A 22,276-nucleotide genomic window follows, 5' to 3' on the forward strand; every position below is an offset into this window, starting at 1 on the left:
CATCTATAACTTTTTAGCTTTGCAATGGAGACTGGGTAACACGGACAAATCATGGACAGATTTTAGGCCTGGCTACTTATCAAGTGGTGGTTTTGACATGTTTCAACAAGATACTTACCTGAGGATAGAAGGGAGGCCTGTGCAAACCCTTTTTGTGGTGTGGAGATTTTCCAAAAATATATCTGCCGTGTGTGTGTGTGTGTGTGTGTGTGTGTGTGTGTGTGTGTGTGTGTGTGTGTGTGTGTGTGTGTGTGTGTGTGTGTGTGTGTGTGTGTGTGTGTGTGTGTGTGTGTGTGTGTGTGTGTGTGTGTGTGTGTGTGTGTATTCTGAATTGATGAGAGGGAGATACCTACATAATGACACATACCCATCACCCACTGTGTCTCTCGTTCTGTCTGTTGCTTTGTCTGTCTGTCTCTCTCTTTCACACACACCTTGCATTGCACACTGAAGTTACTGTCCCACAGCTCTGGATTATTTATTTTTTCTTGCCAAGAAATGAAAGAGTGGCATCAGACCTTTTTGCTGTAGTGGATCGTTTTTCCCCCTCTGATATCCACCTCAGAAGAATCAAGAGGATTAGATGTTTCTTAATTTTCTAAGGATGGGACTGTACCAACGCTTACCCTAAGCTCTATAATGTATTTGAACTTTTCTGGAGGAGTTTTATTTTTCGGGAGTACAAATATTTCTTCCATGGAGGATTTAATCATATTCTAACTTGTATGTAGTGTGAAATAATTTGACGAGCCAACCATGCTGATTGGTTTACATCTCAACATTTTCTCAAAATGTTTGTAAATTCATAGCCCATTACTATAATTTATTTAACCAGTGAAGTCACCCTTATAGCGGGAATCTATAGCATTCAGTTCCGATAATAAAAAATACAAATAATAGTGATTTTTTTCTTTCATTTGCTCAGAGGCTGTCAGAGAAGAACATGAACAAACATACACTTTCCAAATTATTTGATAGAACTTTGCAATGTAAGACATGGGCTGAACTCTTAAATTTACATTACATGTTTGTCATTTAGCACTCTTAAATTGTAATTGTATTTCTTTTTCACTATTATTTGGCAGATTGTTTTCGGGTTTTTAGGGTGTTAGAAGTTTTTCAAACGTAAATTCTCTGTTAATAAAGTTTACACTCTGGGAGTTGCTAAAACATTCGCCAGTGCGCATTGGATTCCACACAGGTCCTCAGTGCGCATTGGACTGCACCGGACAGACACAGACTGAAAGATTCCTGAAGATTTCATATGGAGCCGAGTGAGTCCGTTCACCAATCTGACCACCGGACTATGTGGCTGACCCACCTCGCCTTGCTGCTGCTCCGGCTGGCGGTGTCCGCGGAGGGGCTCTCCACCTGCCAGTCATTCAGCCTGGATGATCAGAAGTCCAAGCGCATCGAGGCCGTTCGCGGTCAGATCCTCAGCAAGCTCCGCTACCGGAGCCCACCGGAGCCCCCCGCACCGAGCCCACAGCCCGAGACTGTGCCCGCTGAGGTGATGCTGCTCTACAACAGCACTCGGGAGCTGCTGAAGGAGCGTGCGCGCCAGGCCGAGTCCGCGTGCGACCGGGAGAGCAGCGAGGAGGATTATTATGCAAAAGAGGTTCAGCGCATAGACATGCTTCCGCAGCGCACAGACATCAGTGAGTGGCGCTTTCCACAATTATAATTTCAATATATGTCTCAAATCAATCGTGGTCCCTTTTTATGTAAGTGATTTATATATATAAAAAATTAAAAAACGTTGTACAGCACTATAACGCATATGCGTAATGATTTCCAACCACCAATCTGATTACAAAAACTTTTTTTTTTACAGATACTTTTGAAAAACTACGTGATTACTTATTGGATTACTTTTACATTCAGAAAGGATGTTCGCGGAAAAAAATACATGATGACATATTTTTGTTTTATCAATGACATTCAATTCAGCACTGAAAAAATGCGTTCCACCTGAGTGTCTGACCACAGGTCAGGGACCACCATGATGACACACCAAACGCTTTTGATGGATCCTTTTTGTCTTCTTCTAATGCCTCCTAACGGGAAAGTAATCCAAAAGTAACAAAGTAATCCGATTGTGTTACTGAGTTAGGGTAATCCAAAAATTACGTTGCTAATTACAATTTTGGACAGGTTGTAACTGTAACCGATTACGTTTAGAAAGTACCCAACTCAACCCTTCCTACCACCCTTGCCAAGTTGTCAACCATTTGTCAGATACCTCGATGACTTAGGATATGTGTGTGAGACGCTCGGATAGGCTATACAATATTTAGCACACACTGTAGATTCAAATCAAACTTTATTTGTCACATGCACCGAATACAAGTGTAGACCTTACCGTGAAATGCTTACTTACAAGCCCTTAACCAACAGTGCAGTTCAAGAAGAGTTTACCAAATATTTACCAAATAAACTAAAGTAAAAAAAGAATAACAAGTACCAATAAAATAACAATAACGAGGCTATAACACAGGGGGTACTGGTAGTCAGGTAATTTGTGGATACAGGTTGAGGTGAAGATTGCATATTTATGAATTAATTGATGTCCAGGTATTCGTATTTCTAATAAGTCCTATATCTCTTACCACTCCCATAGATGCAGTGAACCCTCCAGTCCCCAGCCCGTATTACAGAGTGGTGGGATTCGATGTGAGTGGTGTGGACAGGAACTCCAGCACCCTGGTCAAAGCTGAGTTCAGAATCTACAGAGCACCCAACCCCCAGGCCCGCACCTCAGAGCAGAGAGTAGAGATCTATCAGGTACTGACAACATTACACCATCACTTACCTGCACCAGGTAGACCCATCACAATACCATATACCCACTACAGGTGTCACAATACCATACGCCCACTTCAGGTGTCACAATACCATATACCCACTCCAGGTGTCACAATACCATATACCCACTCCAGGTATCACAATACCATATACCCACTCCAGGTATCACAATACCATATACCCACTCCAGGTGTCACAATACCATATACCCACTCCAGGTGTCACAATACCATATACCCACTCCAGGTGTCACAATACCATATACCCACTCCAGGTGTCACAATATCATAGAACTGCAACTGCAATACAGTGGAGTCTGAAATGATTGACACCCTTCATAAAAATGAGCAATAACGATTGTATAAAATTAATAATACAGAGCTATATTGTATGCAAAAATGTTTTGGGAAATTATATTATTTTATAATAATACTACTGCTCAGAAAAAGAGATTTTGTTTAACAAGTAATCATTTGTTTCTCTCAGAAAGGTAGGGGTTGAAATCATTGACACCGCTCAAATTCTTATAAATAAAGTAGTCAAAAGTTTAGTATTTGATCCCTTATTCCTAGTTTGTGAGTCTACAAACGTGTTGGATACATTTGCTGTTCAGTTTGGTTGTGTTTCAGATTATTTTGTGCCCAATAGAAATGAATGGTAAATAATGTAGTGTCATTTTGGAGTCACTTTCATTGTAAACGCTCCCTTGTGCCAGCTGTGGACTGATGTTCAAGAGCATATCTACAGAGGGTTACACGCTATCCTCTGGTTCGCTTTGTTTCTCCCTCTATGTCTCTGTCAGGTGATAAAGCCAGAAGAGCCAACAGGCCCCTCGCAGAGATACATCGATTCCAGAACTGTTCGCCCACGGACCAAGGGGGCGTGGCTCTCTGTGGATGTCACTGACACTGTGAAGGACTGGCTGGCTCATAAGGGTACGTTGACAAGCATATCACATGGCTCTATACCCCTTTATCTATTTAACAACATTCAAGGTGTCACGTAAAATGTTACTTGACACCTTGAATGTTGTTAAGTTAGTGGTTATTGCACACACATTTAGAGGTATATATCTGTTTTCTCCTCTCACCATCTCTCTACCTTTACTTTATCCTCTCATCCTCCATATCACTCTTTCAGAGAGGAACCTGGGTTTGAAGCTGGGTGTTCACTGTCCATGCTGCACCTTCGTTCCCTCCACCAACAGCATTGTGTTCAATAAGAGTGAGGAGCTGGAGACACGCTTCGCAGGTCTGCTTGTTGTAGAACTTGTTTATGTTAAGTAACATAGACACATAACACATGGCTCTTTTTTTAATGATTGAGCTTCTCAATTCACTTACACACAGCATTCTGGCTGACAAATGTTCCCATTACAGTATGTCTCCATGAGATCACTCCACACCAACCCTTTCTCTCGCTCCTCCTTCACCCCTCTCCCTCATTTTCCTCTTCCTCCTCCTCTTCCCAAGGTCTGGATGATGAGCTGCTTCAGCAGCAGGTGCGGAAGCCGGGGGCTAAGGGCCAGGTAGAGTTTAGTACCAAGACCCCCCACCTCATCCTCACCCTGCTGCCCAGTGACAGGGTAGACAACCCGGGCAAAAAGACCCGCAAGAGGAGGGCTGCTGCAGACACCACCACCTGCTCCAGGTAGGGGAAACATGGATCCAGAAGCCAAAAACCTACATTGTTATCTACAACTATAGAATATACTTATCAGAGCTATCTCTTTATTTTGGTCTTTGATCTACAGAACCACTGCATATTTGTTCATAGCCACATTATTGATGATCGTTGTATTGTTGTTATGAATCTATTGGAGGCTTATAGGGAGTCTGCTAGGCTTGCAGTCCTGAAACTTATTAAGTAGGATATATTCTGTGTGGATCAGAATGAAAGAGTGTTTTCTGTCCGTCTCTCCTACCTGTTGTAGGAATTCAGGCGCGGGCTGCTGTCTGCGATCTCTCTACATCGACTTCCGCCGAGACCTGAACTGGAAGTGGATCCACGAGCCGAAGGGCTACAAGGCCAATTTCTGCTCTGGCAGCTGCCCATACCTCTGGAGCGCTGACAACCACTACAACATGGTTAGTTAACCCCCAACCACTTCAACATGGTTAGTTAACCCCCAACCACTACAACATGGTTAGTTAACCCCCAACCACTACAACATGGTTAGTTAACCCCCAACCACTACAACATGGTTAGTTAACCCCCAACCACTACAACATGGTTAGTTAACCCCCAACCACTACAACATGGTTAGTTAACCCCCAACCACCACAACATGGTTAGTTAACCCCCAACCACCACGACATGGTTAGTTAACCCCCAACCACCACAACATGGTTAGTTAACCCACAACCACCACAACATGGTTAGTTAACCCCCAACCACCACAACATGGTTAGTTAACCCACAACCACCACAACATGGTTAGTTAACCCCCAACCACCACAACATGGTTAGTTAACCCCCAACCACCACAACATGGTTAGTTAACCCCCAACCACCACAACATGGTTAGTTAACCCCCAACCACCACAACATGGTTAGTTAACCCCCAACCACTACAGTGGCATAAATGTTCTATCACCTCAGTCACAGTCAGGTCTTATGGCTGAAATGTTCTGTCATCTCAGCACCCTGCACAGTCCGTTGGTTACACATCCCAGTGCTCCTAAAGAACCATATTGTTCAACACAGTAGTAAGGTTAGATGGAAGTACTTAAAGGGTTAGTGCGCCCAAATTGACAAAATGACCAATTAGTTTCCTTCCCTGTAAGCAGTCGTGGATATGTGGTGGTGTGACAGAGTTATATGATGTATTGTTTAGCTTTTGTTTTATGTGTAATATAAGGGTCTTAATGTGTTTGGACCCCAGGAAGAGTGCTGCTGCCTTGGCAACAGCTAATGGGGATCTATAATAAACCCCAGGAAGAGGAGCTGCTGCCTTGGCAACAGCTAATGGGGATCCATAATAAACCCCAGGAAGAGGAGCTGCTGCCTTGGCAGTAACTAATGGGGATCCATAATAAATACAAATACCAAATACAAATATGGACAGGTTATGAAAGCAATCAATGCTTTGGTTTAGTTTTCCTGCTACTGTTTCCACATGCTAACGTTTTAGCATTTGTGGCACAAATCCCATTCAAGTCACGCAACCATTAACATTTTTCACTCATAACGTTCAAATCATCTATAAGTGACTTTGTTGAGCTTCACAGTCAGTCAATTTTAGATACTTTCAGATGGTTTGGATATGACGTGCAAACAATTCTAATATCGGTCCCATGACTTGAATGGGACATGTGCCAGGGAAGGAAACAGTGCCAGGGAAACTAAACCAAAGCATGCATCACTTTCATACCTGTTCAATGTAAGGACACCAATGTGTCATTTTGTAATTTGGTTGAACTCTCTCTTTAAGTAGTGTTTTTGTGATATTTCATGTTCTCTCTCTCACACACACACACAGATCCTGCCACTGTATAACAAGCTGAACCCTGAGGCGTCGGCATCTCCGTGCTGCGTACCTCAGGACCTGGAGCCTCTGACCATCGTGTACTTCATGGGCCGAACGCCCAAGGTAGAGCAGCTCTCCAACATGGTGGTCAGGTCCTGCAAGTGCCGCTGACGCAGGAGCCCAGCGGCGGGAGAGGGGGAAGGAGGAGGAAAAGAGCTTGACAAAACAACGACTATTTGTGCTCCTCAAGCAAAAAGGACAGACTGACCCTCTCTGTCTATATATTCAACCCTTCATTTCACTTACACACTCGGAGTCTGGCACAGGCTGTTTTTTTTCAAATCTCACAAGTATGAAACTGAGAAATTGTCTTCAACTGTGGGTCTTTTCCCCACTTTCATAAGGTCAAAAATACTGTAAATATCTTATTAATTGAAATAGCTTTATTAAACTTTATTTCACATTTTCAAAATCTGATATTAAAGTGTTTTGGTTGGAAATACAATGTGTGCTTGTTGCATAAGATTATGTGAACTCCACCAAGTAGCTTTAGGCAGAGATCTGTGTGCATTTCCTAAAGGGAGACGTGATGTGATGTGAACTGTTGATGTGAGCTAGTTTTCCTTTGGGCTGACAGAGGGAGAGAAGGAGATGGAGAGAGAAAGAGGCTGAGAGAGGATAGAAGAGAAAGAGGCTGAGAGAAGAGAAAATGACAGCGCGAGAGAGGGGAGTGAGGAGAGGACAGAGAAGGAGAAAGAGCGAGAAATATGAGACGGAAAGCAAAATAAAGGATAGAGTGAGGTTGTGTGTCCAGGCAGTAGAGGCCTCTAGCCAGCTTTCTGCGGTAAGGGCTGAAATCTGCTGGCGTAAACAGGATGTGAAAGATTTCCAGAGCGACCACTCACGGAATGCCAGATTTAAACCCGTTCAGGGTTTGTGGTGAGAGGAGAGGAGGAATGAAACAGAAAGGAGGTTTTCAAAGGAGAAACATGGGCTGATAGGCCCAATTTGGAACACATCCACATTGGACGGTGGTAGCCATTTTGTAGCCTTAGCAAATTTGTAACTATTAGGTCTGGCATGGTAGGGCTTTGCACAGCTGTAACCACACTTTTCATTTATTTGTAATTTACTTCTTACTTGATTGCTGTTTGTATAAAATGTTAAGGTCATATTGATAACATTGATCCAGTCACACAAATCAAAGTTTAGCCACGTTAACCACTTTTGATAAGATGCATAAAAACTCAAAATACATCCACCCTAAGAACTCAAATTATATTTAGGCCTTCTGGTATTTCAGTGGTTCGAGAGAGAGACTGCAGTGTTCTGTATGTTTATCTCTAGGCTCTGTGTACTGCTGTGGTTGACACTGAACCTAGAGAGAAACAGAGTGGGTCTGTTCAGCTGCCAAGTCGGTCTGCTTTATGCGCCAAACACAGAAAGGTGATGAAAAATAGATAGTGCCTAGAGAGTCGGACATAGTAACCAGACTGTACCCCCATTAACCCTCTCCTCCTCCCCCAGTCCCTGTGAGCCTTTCTGGGGCCCCGCCCATCCCTGTCCAGCCTCTCTGGGAAAAGGACGTGTGGCCTCTCTGTAAAGGGGAAGGAGGGGTGAGAGGACATGAGGGGGGTAGACCCCTGAGTGGCTGGCAGGCTGCAGGACGGAGGTGTGGTGAGGTCCCACCCCTCCGTCCCCGGCTGTAAACCAGCCCAGCATCTGTTAGTCCTTTCCACCTAACCACCCCTTACTATATTCAACCTGCACTTATCCCAAAGTAACACTCCTCTGGGTGTCTGAGTGAGTGTGTCTGGGTGAGTGACTTTGAGACGGGAGGGGTGTGTGTGTGTGTGTGTGTGTGCGTGCGTGTGTGCGTGTGTGCGTGTGTGTGTGTGTGTGTGCACATACAATCTGACATCCCTTCTAGCCCCACCCACACCTCTCCCCAAGGCCTCTCTACACAGTATATCATGTTGTTATCTCATCAGTCTATCAAACATACAGTATTGTAGGTTTGTATAGGACTTTTCTTTATTTAGAAAAGCACAATTCTATTTTAAATACCAGTTTGGCACATACACATTCAGGGCAACAGAATAGCGTCAAAACAAACAAGCTATACAAGCAGAGTACTGAATATCCCACATGCGGAAGGACACTGGATATACAGGGACATGGATCTCTGACACCAGATCTAAATGGTTATTACAAAAAGTCCATCCACTTTAGTGTCATTTAAAAACGGTGTCTGGGGTTTGGGCTGAGCTCCAGTAGCAGACAGGACAGCAGCCTCTACACCTATGCAGAGGAGCTGTTGTACTACACTTGGTACTATTTCTCAACCCAGTGAGTCTGACTTCACTGAGCTGAGACAGTTTATATATTCTATACCTGTGCTGCTGAATACATTCATTGGTTTTCATACAAATATTTCTCAATGGTGACTGTGGTCCTCAGTCAGTGAGATCTAATAAATTGTTGGCCTGGCCCACATTGATCCCCAGTAGATAAGTCCATCTGAGCTTTAAGGTCTGCTTCTCCTTTGAACACTAGTAATAAAGACCAGCCTTAGTATCCCCCTTCATGACCTGTGTCTGTCAGTTTGTTCAGTCTCTGAGATGGGGGAGGGGTGGGGGGTTAGAGGAGGGGACTGCATGTCACGGGGTCAGTCTCTGAGATGGGGGAGGGGTGGGGGGTTAGAGGAGGGGACTGCATGTCACGGTGTCAGTCTCTGAGATGGGGGAGGGGTGGGGGGTTAGAGGAGGGGACTGCATGTCACGGGGTCAGTCTCTGAGATGGGGGAGGGGTGGTAGGGGTTAGAGGAGGGGACTGCATGTCACGGGGTCAGTCTCTGAGATGGGGGAGGGGTGGTAGGGGTTAGAGGAGGGGACTGCATGTCATGGTGTCAGTCTCTGAGATGGGGGAGGGGTGGTAGGGGTTAAACAGGGGACTGCATGTCACGGTGTCAGTCTCTGAGATGGGGGAGGGGTGGTAGGGGTTAGAGGAGGGGACTGCATGTCACGGGGTCAGTCTATGAGATGGGGGAGGGGTGGTAGGGGTTAGAGGAGGGGACTGCATGTCACGATGTCAGTCTCTGAGATGGGGGAGGGGTGGTAGGGGTTAGAGGAGGGGACTGCATGTCACGGTGTCAGTCTGAGATGGGGGAGGGGTGGTAGGGGTTAGAGGAGGGGACTGCATGTCACGGGGTCAGTCTATGAGATGGGGGAGGGGTGGTAGGGGTTAGAGGAGGGGACTGCATGTCACGATGTCAGTCTCTGAGATGGGGGAGGGGTGGTAGGGGTTAGAGGAGGGGACTGCATGTCACGGTGTCAGTCTGAGATGGGGGAGGGGTGGTAGGGGTTAGAGGAGGGGACTGCATGTCACGGTGTCAGTCTCTGAGATGGGGGAGGGGTGGTAGGGGTTAGAGGAGGGGACTGCATGTCACGGGGTCAGTCTCTGAGATGGGGGAGGGGTGGTAGGGGTTAGAGGAGGGGACTGCATGTCACGGTGTCAGTCTCTGAGATGGGGGAGGGGTGGTAGGGGTTAGAGGAGGGGACTGCATGTCACAGGGTCAGTCTCTGAGATGGGGGAGGGGTGGTAGGGGTTAGAGGAGGGGACTGCATGTCACGGGGGTCAGTCTCTGAGATGGGGAAGGGGTGGTAGGGGTTAGAGGAGGGGACTGCATGTCACGGTGTCAGTCTCTGAAATGGGGGAGGGGTGGTAGGGGTTAGAGGAGGGGACTGCATGTCACGGGGTCAGTCTCTGAGATGGGGAAGGGGTGGTAGGGGTTAGAGGAGGGGACTGCATGTCACGGTGTCAGTCTCTGAGATGGGGGAGGGGTGGTAGGGGTTAGAGGAGGGGACTGCATGTCATGATGTCAGTCTCTGAGATGGGGGAGGGGTGGTAGGGGTTAGAGGAGGGGACTGCATGTCACGGTGTCAGTCTGAGATGGGGGAGGGGTGGTAGGGGTTAGAGGAGGGGACTGCATGTCACGGTGTCAGTCTCTGAGATGGGGGAGGGGTGGTAGGGGTTAGAGGAGGGGACTGCATGTCACGGGGTCAGTCTCTGAGATGGGGGAGGGGTGGTAGGGGTTAGAGGAGGGGACTGCATGTCACGGTGTCAGTCTCTGAGATGGGGGAGGGGTGGGGGGTTAGAGGAGGGGACTGCATGTCACGGGGTCAGTCTCTGAGATGGGGGAGGGGTGGTAGGGGTTAGAGGAGGGGACTGCATGTCACGGGGTCAGTCTATGAGATGGGGGAGGGGTAGTAGGGGTTAGAGGAGGGGACTGCATGTCACGGTGTCAGTCTCTGAGATGGGGGAGGGGTGGTAGGGGTTAAACAGGGGACTGCATGTCACGGTGTCAGTCTCTGAGATGGGGGATGGGTGGTAGGGGTTAGAGGAGGGGACTGCATGTCACGGGGTCAGTCTCTGAGATGGGGGAGGGGTGGTAGGGGTTAGAGGAGGGGACTGCATGTCACGATGTCAGTCTCTGAGATGGGGGAGGGGTGGTAGGGGTTAGAGGAGGGGACTGCATGTCACGGTGTCAGTCTGAGATGGGGGAGGGGTGGTAGGGGTTAGAGGAGGGGACTGCATGTCACGGTGTCAGTCTCTGAGATGGGGGAGGGGTGGTAGGGGTTAGAGGAGGGGACTGCATGTCACGGGGTCAGTCTCTGAGATGGGGGAGGGGTGGTAGGGGTTAGAGGGGGGGACTGCATGTCACGGTGTCAGTCTCTGAGATGGGGGAGGGGTGGTAGGGGTTAGAGGAGGGGACTGCATGTCACAGGGTCAGTCTCTGAGATGGGGGAGTGGTGGTAGGGGTTAGAGGAGGGGACTGCATGTCACGGGGGTCAGTCTCTGAGATGGGGAAGGGGTGGTAGGGGTTAGAGGAGGGGACTGCATGTCACGGTGTCAGTCTCTGAAATGGGGGAGGGGTGGTAGGGGTTAGAGGAGGGGACTGCATGTCACGGGGTCAGTCTCTGAGATGGGGAAGGGGTGGTAGGGGTTAGAGGAGGGGACTGCATGTCACGGTGTCAGTCTCTGAGATGGGGGAGGGGTGGTAGGGGTTAGAGGAGGGGACTGCATGTCATGATGTCAGTCTCAGATGGGGGAGGGGTGGTAGGGGTTAGAGGAGGGGACTGCATGTCACGGTGTCAGTCTGAGATGGGGGAGGGGTGGTAGGGGTTAGAGGAGGGGACTGCATGTCACGGTGTCAGTCCCTGAGATGGGGGAGGGGTGGTAGGGGTTAGAGGAGGGGACTGCATGTCACGGTGTCAGTCTCTGAGATGGGGGAGGGGTGGTAGGGGTTAGAGGAGGGGACTGCATGTCACGGGGTCAGTCTCTGAGATGGGGGAGGGGTGGTAGGGGTTAGAGGAGGGGACTGCATGTCACGGTGTCAGTCTCTGAGATGGGGGAGGGGTGGTAGGGGTTAGAGGAGGGGACTGCATGTCACAGGGTCAGTCTCTGAGATGGGGGAGGGTTGGTAGGGGTTAGAGGAGGGGACTGCATGTCACGGGGTCAGTCTCTGAGATGGGGAAGGGGTGGTAGGGGTTAGAGGAGGGGACTGCATGTCACGGTGTCAGTCTCTGAGATGGGGGAGGGGTGGTAGGGGTTAGAGGAGGGGACTGCATGTCACGGGGTCAGTCTCTGAGATGGGGGAGGGGTGGTAGGGGTTAGAGGAGGGGACTGCATGTCACGGTGTCAGTCTCTGAGATGGGGGAGGGGTGGTAGGGGTTAGAGGAGGGGACTGCATGTCACGGTGTCAGTCTCTGAGATGGGGGAGGGGTGGTAGGGGTTAGAGGAGGGGACTGCATGTCACAGTGTCAGTCTCTGAGATGGGGGAGGGGTGGGGGGGTTAGAGGAGGGGACTGCATGTCATGATGTCAGTCTCTGAGATGGGGGAGGGGTGGTAGGGGTTAGAGGAGGGGACTGCATGTCACGGTGTCAGTCTGAGATGGGGGAGGGGTGGTAGGGGTTAGAGGAGGGGACTGCATGTCACGGTGTCAGTCTCTGAGATGGGGGAGGGGTGGTAGGGGTTAGAGGAGGGGACTGCATGTCACGGTGTCAGTCTCTGAGATGGGGGAGGGGTGGTAGGGGTTAGAGGAGGGGACTGCATGTCACGGGGTCAGTCTCTGAGATGGGGGAGGGGTGGTAGGGGTTAGAGGAGGGGACTGCATGTCACGGTGTCAGTCTCTGAGATGGGGGAGGGGTGGTAGGGGTTAGAGGAGGGGACTGCATGTCACGGTGTCAGTCTCTGAGATGGGGGAGCGGTGGTAGGGGTTAGAGGAGGGGACTGCATGTCACGGGGTCAGTCTCTGAGATGGGGGAGGGGTGGTAGGGGTTAGAGGAGGGGACTGCATGTCACGGTGTCAGTCTCTGAGATGGGGGAGGGGTGGTAGGGGTTAGAGGAGGGGACTGCATGTCACGGTGTCAGTCTTTAAGATGGGGGAGGGGTGGGGGGGTTAGAGGGGGGGACTGCATGTCACGGTGTCAGTCTCTGAGATGGGAAAGAGGGGGAGGAGTCGGCGGGTTAGAGGGGGGCTGCATGTCACGGTGTCAGTCTCTGAGATGGGAAAGAGGGGGAGGAGTCGGCGGGTTAGAGGGGGGCTGCATGTCGCTGTCCCTCCTCTCCTTCAGCTGCCTCCTCATGCGGTGTATCCGCGGACGAGGACTGACACCTCCCTCAACCGTCTGGTTCCGGTCACTTAGCGTGTCCGACGACTCGTCGATGTAGGCCAAGTTCTCCCCGAAGAAATCTAGCATCTTACAGCCTGGCGGGGTGGGCAAAGGGGGCATGGGGAGCGGCATGGGGAGCGGCATGGTGGAGTTGGGTTGTTGCCGGAGAGGCACAGGGAACCGGACATCCTCCTTGAAATATACCAGCCTGGATCCTCCATGGCGTCCCCTCTGTTCAGTACAGAGAGACCCACTGGGGTCAAAACTAGCAAAAGGCATCCTCCGCCCTGGCATACACATGTCAGAGGTGTGAGAGTCAGAGGAGGAGACAACTGATCTGGAGTCAGACTCTGGAGACTCGGACACAGAGCCCGACTCCCATGGCATCATCATTATCGCAACAGGATCAGGGTCATAGTCTAACTCCATCACGGAGCGTGCCGAAGGCATCGACAGTGACCTCGCAACCGTCCGGCCCTCTGACCTCGCATTGACCCTGCAATCTGCCCTCAAACCTACCCCTAGCCCCCTCCCTGGTCCTAACCTCACCCCTTCAGTCCTAACCTCACCCCCCCCTAACCTCACGACCTCCAGACGGGTCATGGAGCGTGTGACCCACCTATTGGGCAGATGTCCGTTCTCCTCTATGGCGCCCTGCCTGCCGCGGTGCCCCAGCGCCCCCCTGCGGACCCGTTGCCGGGTGCTGCGTCTCCAGCGGCGCCGCTGCAGCAGGAAGGGGTCGTTGAGTTCCAGAGGGTTGGGGATCCGGAAGTCCATGGACATGTTCTGGATGTTCTGTGTCCAGTCTGTAGCATGGGCCCTCAACTCCTCCATCTGAGAGAGAGAAAGGGGAGGGAGAGGGAAAGAGTCAGAGAAAGAAAGAGAGAGGTGTCCCAGAGACCCAGAGAAAGACAGAGAGACAGAGTATAAATAAATATTGACAGTACAAATCCAAATTGCCTTTCAGTAAAATCTTTGTCCAGATCTTGTCATATGGATCCTTTCACCAGCCCTTCCAATCACTTGGTTTGTGTCCCACTCACTACCACTCACCTCAGCACGTGTTTTCTTGGACAGCACCCGCAGCCAGTTGCCGATCATGGTGAGTATGGAAGCAAAGTAAGCCAGGCCAAACACTATCCAGAGCCACACCAGGGGCTTAAACAGATCTCCGTCCCGCCGGTTAGCACCTACGCACAAGGACATTGACGCATTGGAATCGCATGGACTCGAAGGAGCACAAGCATGCACATACACACAAACAAAAGGGCTTAGACAGGTCCATATCCCTATGAAATATCAAGTGTATCTTTCACAGTGTGTATACTGATAGAAATGTGTAGTGTGTGTACTCTCCAGAGTCTGTACTGTCCAAAGTGTGTACAGTGTCATGTAACAAGTGTTCACTTCGTACCTGCTACATAGTCTCCGAAGCCGACCGTGGTCAGGGTGATGACCACAAAGTAGAGCGCCTCCAGAAAGGACCAGTCCTCCACTTCCTTAAACACCAGCGTTGGCACGGCGAGGAAGATCAGACAGCCAATCAGGATGGACAGAACAGCAGACATGACCCGCACATAAGTGGGACTGACCCGCCGCTTCTGAGAGAGGGGCAGAGAGAGAAGGGGACACCAAATAAGAAGGGAATGACTGAAGAATTAAAAGATGGAGAGATGAGGGAAAAAGGATGGAGAGGGTAAGATCTTCCTCAAGATAATCAAATAATGTGCCTTTTCTTTGATGAACAGAAACAATCATTTTTAGTTTTTTTTAGTACTGCAAAGTTACATTGGGAAGTATCTAATGACTGACTGAATGTTTAAGCCGGCTTCTGTTCTACTTGTGTGTAACATGTTTCAAGTGCTAGAGACTCCAAGACGGCCTCTTCTGTTTACAGCACAGTGACATCACTTAAGCAGCCCCTGAGACAGGCGAGAACAATGAGATGACATCCTGTAAATGAAGCAGCCACTGAGAGAAGACAGTCTAACCAGGAAGAGTGTCTCCATCTTCCACACGGCCTTCCTCAGTCCCGTCCCCATGTGGTCCCCGACACCAGCCAGCAGGAAACCAAACATAGGGATCCCTACCAGGGCATAACACACACAGAACAGCTGGCCCCATTTGGTCCTGGGAGACAGGTTGCCAAACCCTGCGGACAGAGGGAGACCATATATATTCACCTATATGTTAATCTATATCATTTAAAAATGATTCAATTCACCAGCATGTCTACTGAGGTTCATTGTATTTTCTGAGATTGGATCATTCATTTTCTGTCAAATTCAAAATACACATCTGGCTGACTAAGTTATTACCAAATGGTTTGCAGGAGGGAAAAGTGAACAAAGGCTCACCGATGGTGGTGATGATGGTACCACAGAAGAAGAAGGCGCTGGCCAGGTCCCACCTGCTAGTGAAGTTGGTGGAGCTGTGTTTGACATCCAGGCCCGCCTCCACAGCCTTCACCACACTCTGACAGTACAGAGACAGAACAGACAGACTAGGGCTACATCTGGGGTCTGTGTTCTTTTTAGGATTTTAGTTTTTAGTAAAAAAATAAATATAAAATTACCAGGAATTCAGCTAAAAATGTGTTTAATTTAGGAAATCTGTTTCGAAGTATACAGTGCCTTGCGAAAGTATTCGGCCCCCTTGAACTTTGCGACCTTTTGCCACATTTCAGGCTTCAAACATAAAGATATAAAACTGTATTTTTTTGTGAAGAATCAACAACAAGTGGGACACAATCATGAAGTGGAACGACATTTATTGGATATTTAAAACTTTTTTAACAAAGCAAAATTATTCAGCCCCTTTACTTTCAGTGCAGCAAACTCTCTCAGGAAGTTCAGTGAGGATCTCTGAATGATCCAATGTTGACCTAAATGACTAATGATGATAAATACAATCCACCTGTGTGTAATCAAGTCTCCGTATAAATGCACCTGCACTGTGATAGTCTCAGAGGTCCGTTAATAGCGCAGAGAGCATCATGAAGAACAAGGAACACACCAGGCAGGTCCGAAATACTGTTGTGAAGAAGTTTAAAGCCGGATTTGGATACAAAAAGATTTCCCAAGCTTTAAACATCCCAAGGAGCACTGTGCAAGCGATAATATTGAAATGGAAGGAGTATCAGACCACTGCAAATCTACCAAGACCTGGCCGTCCCTCTAAACTTTCAGCTCATACAAGGAGAAGACTGATCAGAGATGCAGCCAAGAGGCCCATGATCACTCTGGATGAACTGCAGAGATCTACAGCTGAGGTGGGAGACTCTGTCCATAGGACAACAATCAGTCGTATATTGCACAAATCTGGCCTTTATGGAAGAGTGGCAAGAAGAAAGCCATTTCTTAAAGATATCCATAAAAAGTGTCGTTTAAAGTTTGCCACAAGCCGCCTGGGAGACACACCAAACATGTGGAAGAAGGTGCTCTGGTCAGATGAAACCAAAATTGAACTTTTTGGCAACAATGCAAAACGTTATGTTTGTCGTAAAAGCAACACAGCTCATCACCCTGAACACACCATCCCCACTGTCAAACATGGTGGTGGCAGCATCATGGTTTGGGCCTGCTTTTCTTCAGCAGGGACAGGGAAGATGGGAAGATGGATGGAGCCAAATACAGAACCATTCTGGAAGAAAACCTGATGGAATCTGCAAAAGACCTGAGACTGGGACGGAGATTTGTCTTCCAACAAGACAATGATCCAAAACATAAAGCAAAATCTACAATGGAATGGTTCAAAAATAAACATATCCAGGTGTTAGAATGGCCAAGTCAAAGTCCAGACCTGAATCCAATCGAGAATCTGTGGAAAGAACTGAAAACTGCTGTTCACAAATGCTCTCCATCCAACCTCACTGAGCTCGAGCTGTTTTGCAAGGAGGAATGGGAAAAATGTTCAGTCTCTCGATGTGCAAAACTGATAGAGACATACCCCAAGCGACTTACAGCTGTAATCGCAGCAAAAGGTGGCGCTACAAAGTATTAACTTAAGGGGGCTGAATAATTTTGCACGCCCAATTTTTCAGTTTTTGATTTGTTAAAGAAGTTTTAAATATCCAATAAATGTCGTTCCACTTCATGATTGTGTCCCACTTGTTGTTGATTCTTCACAAAAAAATACAGTTTTATATCTTTATGTTTGAAGCCTGAAATGTGGCAAAAGGTCGCAAAGTTCAAGGGGGCCGAATACTTTCGCAAGGCACTGTATATAATACATTTTTAAAGGACGTGATCATGTCTCAATGTCATTTTCATTTCAAAGCCCTTTTGGTGCCTAGTTGTGATTCATTTATAAATGATTCTAATTATGTTCCGGCCCCCCGACCATCCACACTGACAAAAATCATCCCATGGCTGAATGTAGTTGCCTACCCCTGGGCTACACCTTCTCAGTGGGGGTTCTACACGGGACTTTGTTTTGGCGAGGTTCTTCTCAGATGTGTTTTAACTTGTCTGTCTGTTCAAGTGTATGCTTTCACTCTCTGAAGTTATTCCTGCCAAGGTGTATATTATGTGTGTTTATGTCTGCATGCTCTGGTGTGAGCGTGTCTATCTCTCTGCTCAAATGTGCGTGCTCTGGTGTGCGTGTCTATCTCTCTGCTCAAATGTGTGTGCTCTGGTGTGCGTGTCTATCTCTCTGCTCAAATGTGTGTGCTCTATGGTGTGTGTGTCTATCTCTCTGCTCAAATGTGTGTGCTCTATGGTGTGTGTGTCTATCTCTCTGCTCAAATGTGTGTGCTCTATGGTGTGTGTGTCTATCTCTCTGCTCAAATGTGTGTGTTCTATGGTGTGTGTCTATTTCTCTGCTCAAATGTGTGTGCTCTGGTGTGTGTGTACCATGATGAGATCGCTGAGGTTCTGTGCGGTGACACAGGAGTGGTTTTGGAGGAAGTCACGTGTGGTACGGAGCAGCTTCTCGTGCTCCTTGCTCTCCTGGGGGCTTTCCAGGGTCCGGAACACCAGCGCCCCTATCACCAGGTATAGCATGACCCCTGCCAGCAGGGCCAGCAGGGTGGGGCACCGCATCGCCCCGAGCACACCCCCCCACCACAGGAGTCAGGTTTCGCCAGGGTCTGTTCTACGGCCTCTTCCACGATACACACGGTGGCACAGCTGCATGCACGCGCACACACACACACACACCATTTTTAGTTTGGTTTTACTATCCTTGTGGGAAACAGAAGTCCTCTGTTTTCCACAAGGATAGTAAAACAAGGGGAAAATAATTGTTGGCCCCCACAAGGGAAAAAAGGCCATTTTAGGTTTAGGGTTTAGGTTTACAACTAGGATTAAGATTAGGGTTACATTTATAGTTAGGGGTTAGGGAAAATAGGATTTTGAGTGTGTGTGTTCAATGATGATGATGATGATCTCTTTCTGGAAATATAAGATCAGGAACAACTTGATAATGGGGATTATTTGAGGAGCTATATCAAGGAAAAGACCAGACAGAGCAGGGTGGTTCTCTGGTCATTTCCAGAACATGAAAGTGTGAGACAAGATATGAAGTTTATCTCCTATAGGGCTTAATCCATTTGAATTCAATACATTTTTGACATCGTCCCTTCTGATTGAAACAACACTCTCCAGACATGTCTGCCCGTGGAAGAAGTGGTCAGAAAGTGACTTTTTGGACCTGAATGCCAGAACATTCAGGAGATAAATGGTGCTCAATGTTAACCCGTTTTGCAGAACCCGGCACACCGTGAGACATACATATCTCACCTCACTGGAAAAAATAAATTTAAACACTTACAAACAGGGTTGTCAAACTACTTGATACACTTTTTTAAAGAAATTAAATAAAAATTAAATTTAACCTTCAACATCAATTACCTAAAAATGCCTAAACTATGAATTTTTTCATATTAGCATGTTTTAACTTAGACCCTACTTTACATTATCTGAGGTTTTTGTGTTGTGCCCACCATTGGTTGAGACACAGCATGCTCCTGGATACAGGGTGGGTGTCATTTCTATCATAGAAATCTAATTAATAGAATGGACCTAACGATTCAGACCACTGTAAATTAACTGGAACACCATTGAAATGTTTACTTCTAATTAATACCACAAAGATGGCCGCCGGTCCACCTGTGTTGAATGTCAAATTAAATGGTCATGTCCATTCCATTGTCTAGATTTCTATAATTTCAATACGTTTCCTATGGAGGATTGACAGTATAATTTAAAACAAAAGATATTCCCATTCAAGTCAACATTCTCTACCATCTTTGTGGTAGCATTTGAAAGTTGACATTTCAATTTAATTGCCATTTAAGTACAATTAACAGCAAAAACATGACAACAACCCTGTATTCAAGAGCATGTTTTGTCTCAACCGATGGCGGGCACAACACAAAAACGTCTGATGATGTAAAATAGGGTCTATGGGTGTTTTCACACGTGGAACCTTTCAGACATTCTTTGTGAATTCAGTGCGGTTCGCTTCATTTTTTTTTGCAGTGTGAACACTCCAAAGAAACTCAGACTTCTCAAAAGAGCCTCCGAAGAGAACCCGAACTGAAACCATCTCCAGAGGGGATCTGAGTCCGGTTCCGGCAATGTGAACACACAGCTCCCCAGGTTCACTTGTCATTATTCCCGCACAGACTACTGCAACACCGTTCCCCCTACCATAAACCCACACACTAGACTACTGCAACACCGTTTCCCCTGCCATAAACCCACACACTAGACTACTGCCACACCGTTTCCCCTGCCATAAACCCACACACTAGACTACTGCAACACCGTTTCCCCAGCCATAAACCCACACACTAGACTACTGCAACACCATTCCCCCTGCCATAAACCCACACACTAGACTACTGCAACATCGTTTCCCAGCCATAACCCCTCACACTAGACTACTGCAACACCGTTTCCCCTGCCATAACCCCTCACACTAGACTACTGCAACACCGTTTCCCCCAGCCATAAACCCACACACTAGACTACTGCAACACCGTTTCCCCAGCCATAACCCCTCACACTAGACTACTGCAACACCGTTTCCCCTGTCATAAACCCTCACACTAGACTACTGCAACACCGTTTCCCCAGCCATAAACCCACACACTAGACTACTGCAACACCATTTCCCCTGCCATAACCCCTCACACTAGACTACTGCAACACCATTTCCCCTCCCATAACCCCTCACACTAGACTACTGCAACACCATTTCCCCTGCCATAACTCCTCACACTAGACTACTGCAACACCATTTCCCCTGCCATAACCCCTCACACTAGACTACTGAAACACCGTTTCCCCCAGCCATAAACCCACACACTAGACTACTGCAACACCATTCCCCCTGCCATAACCTCTCACACTAGACTACTGCAACACCGTTTCCCCTGCCATAAACCCACACACTAGACTACTGCAACACCATTCCCCCTGCCATAACCCCACACACTAGACTACTGCAACACCATTTCCCCTGCCATAAACCTTCCCATTGTTGCTACAAATGAGAGGAGTTGATGATGTGCAGGTGTAACAGTTTTGCTTCCGTCCCTCTCCTTGCCCCACCCTGGGCTCGAACCAGGGACCCTCGGCACACAACAACTGACACCCTCGAAGCATCGTTATAGCCCCACAAAAGTCGCGGCCTTTGCAGGGCAAGTTGAACAACTACTTCAAGGTCTCAGAGCGAGTGACGTCACCGACTAAAACGCTATTAGCGCGCACCCCGCGAACCATTTCACTCCGGTTACACAGGTTCGCGGAAAAAAATATACATGCTGTTTTTGGATATTGATTTGTGTTTGTCAAGGAAGCACAGAAATTCCAAAATATGTTTGTAGTTCAGTTCAGATTATTTGTTTTCAATATGTGATCTATTGGCTAAGAGAGCTTCAAAGGCTATTTAGAGAAGACAACATCGGCTATTTGTGAGAAGACAACATCGGGTGTACAGTTTTCAATGAGAGCATTATTCTTCTGCTATTAATTATGTGGCAAATAATATTTATGTGTTAATAGTATCTTCTGATGACGGTTATTATGCCTCATATTTTATCTAAAATATAAGTAGGTATCGTCTGATGACGGTTATCATGCCTCATATTTTATCTAAAATATAAGTAGGTATCATCTAGCTGTCCGATAACACGTTCTGATAGAATAGCTTGTCCTGCACTTGTCCTGCACAAAAACAGAACGCATTGAGTGAATGTTGGAAATTACTTTACATTTTTTTTATTATAAAATAGGTATGGCGGGGTATGCAAAAAGGTCAAATTTTAAATAAAAATACAATTTTATGTCACATGCAACCGGTGTAGACATTACTGTGAAACACTTACTTACGAGACATTTCCCAACAACGCAGAGTTCAAAAGGAAAACGTTTAAAAGGAAATAGTAAAAATAAAATTAAAATAAGGACATATACACAAGGAGTACCAAAGAAGTGCCATCTCTTGAATGATTCGGCATTCATGTCCAAAAGTCACTTTAGGCAAATATGATTTCATTCAAATCAAAAGTGGTGCTGTCAAAAAGTGATTGAATTCAACTGGATTTACCCAAAGAGGAAAGTGTGACGTTACTACCGTTAAGACATCCCGCTCTAAACAACTCACTTGTCCATGTTTTATCCATCCTGAAGATCTGGTGATGAGAGTTCTCTCTCCTCCTCTCTCTCTCCTCTCTACCAGGTCCAGGGCTGAAAGGGGGAATAGTAGGAGGGTTCAGACCAGCGTCTACGTTAGTGCCCCTGTCATAACAACACACACTGACACTCACCAGACTGTCCCTGATATCAACTGGCCAACATTTTTAAACGATTAGCCTCTGCCAACCTGCTAAACATACATCTCGCTGTTAATCTAAGTATGTTCAGGATGCTTATCTTTATCTAGTTTAAACAGTTTGTTTTCTTTAAATGATATTCACCTCCAGAACCAGAAGATGGCCATGGTGTTCCAAAGAACTGCGTCAACTTTCTGATATTTCCCGGAGTTCTGTTAGCATTCTGATCTAATGGAACGCATTGGTTTGTATGGACGTCTATGCATTGGCTGAAAATGTATTATTTGTTATCGTTGTCTAAACCTATCCTGGCATATTTTTTAGATCTTTGTAAGATATGTGTGTTTGATGTGTTGTGAAATATCCCAGCTCAAACAGCGTGGCATAAATTGTGATAAATCGTCATGTTTCCAATGTATTGCAGTTAAAAACAAAAAGGAGTGCAGAACTGCCAAGGAGTGAAGAGGCTTTGGCGCCAGTCTCCACCTAGCTCATGAGATGGATGTAAAACAGCAGGTTATTTGTCTAATGATTCATATTTTAGG

At 47.2% G+C, this 22,276-nt stretch overlaps 2 protein-coding genes across 2 annotated transcripts; one reads left to right on the forward strand and one right to left on the reverse strand.

Annotated features, from left to right (window-relative positions):
- The first annotated feature begins 369 nt into the window (after positions 1 to 369).
- On the forward strand, positions 370 to 6,779 carry tgfb5 (transforming growth factor, beta 5). The gene is made up of 7 exons (XM_036943207.1): positions 370 to 1,658; positions 2,621 to 2,784; positions 3,608 to 3,740; positions 3,946 to 4,056; positions 4,278 to 4,455; positions 4,739 to 4,892; positions 6,287 to 6,779. The coding sequence occupies exons 1-7, from the start codon at positions 1,265 to 1,267 to the stop codon at positions 6,443 to 6,445; spliced, it is 1,293 nt and encodes a 430-aa protein (XP_036799102.1). The 5' UTR covers positions 370 to 1,264; the 3' UTR covers positions 6,446 to 6,779.
- Positions 6,780 to 12,829: 6,050 nt separating this feature from the next.
- kcnk4a (potassium channel, subfamily K, member 4a) lies at positions 12,830 to 17,991 on the reverse strand. Its single transcript, XM_036943635.1, has 6 exons — positions 17,803 to 17,991; positions 15,307 to 15,478; positions 14,941 to 15,101; positions 14,364 to 14,550; positions 14,003 to 14,139; positions 12,830 to 13,783 (listed from the first exon to the last, which is right to left on the reverse strand). Exons 1-6 carry the CDS (start codon positions 17,989 to 17,991, stop codon positions 12,830 to 12,832), a joined length of 1,800 nt encoding a protein of 599 aa, XP_036799530.1.
- Between the last annotated feature and the right edge of the window lie 4,285 nt (positions 17,992 to 22,276).

Source organism: Oncorhynchus mykiss, chromosome 14 (assembly GCF_013265735.2).
Source record: "Oncorhynchus mykiss isolate Arlee chromosome 14, USDA_OmykA_1.1, whole genome shotgun sequence".
Classification (NCBI taxonomy): Eukaryota; Metazoa; Chordata; class Actinopteri; order Salmoniformes; family Salmonidae; genus Oncorhynchus; species Oncorhynchus mykiss.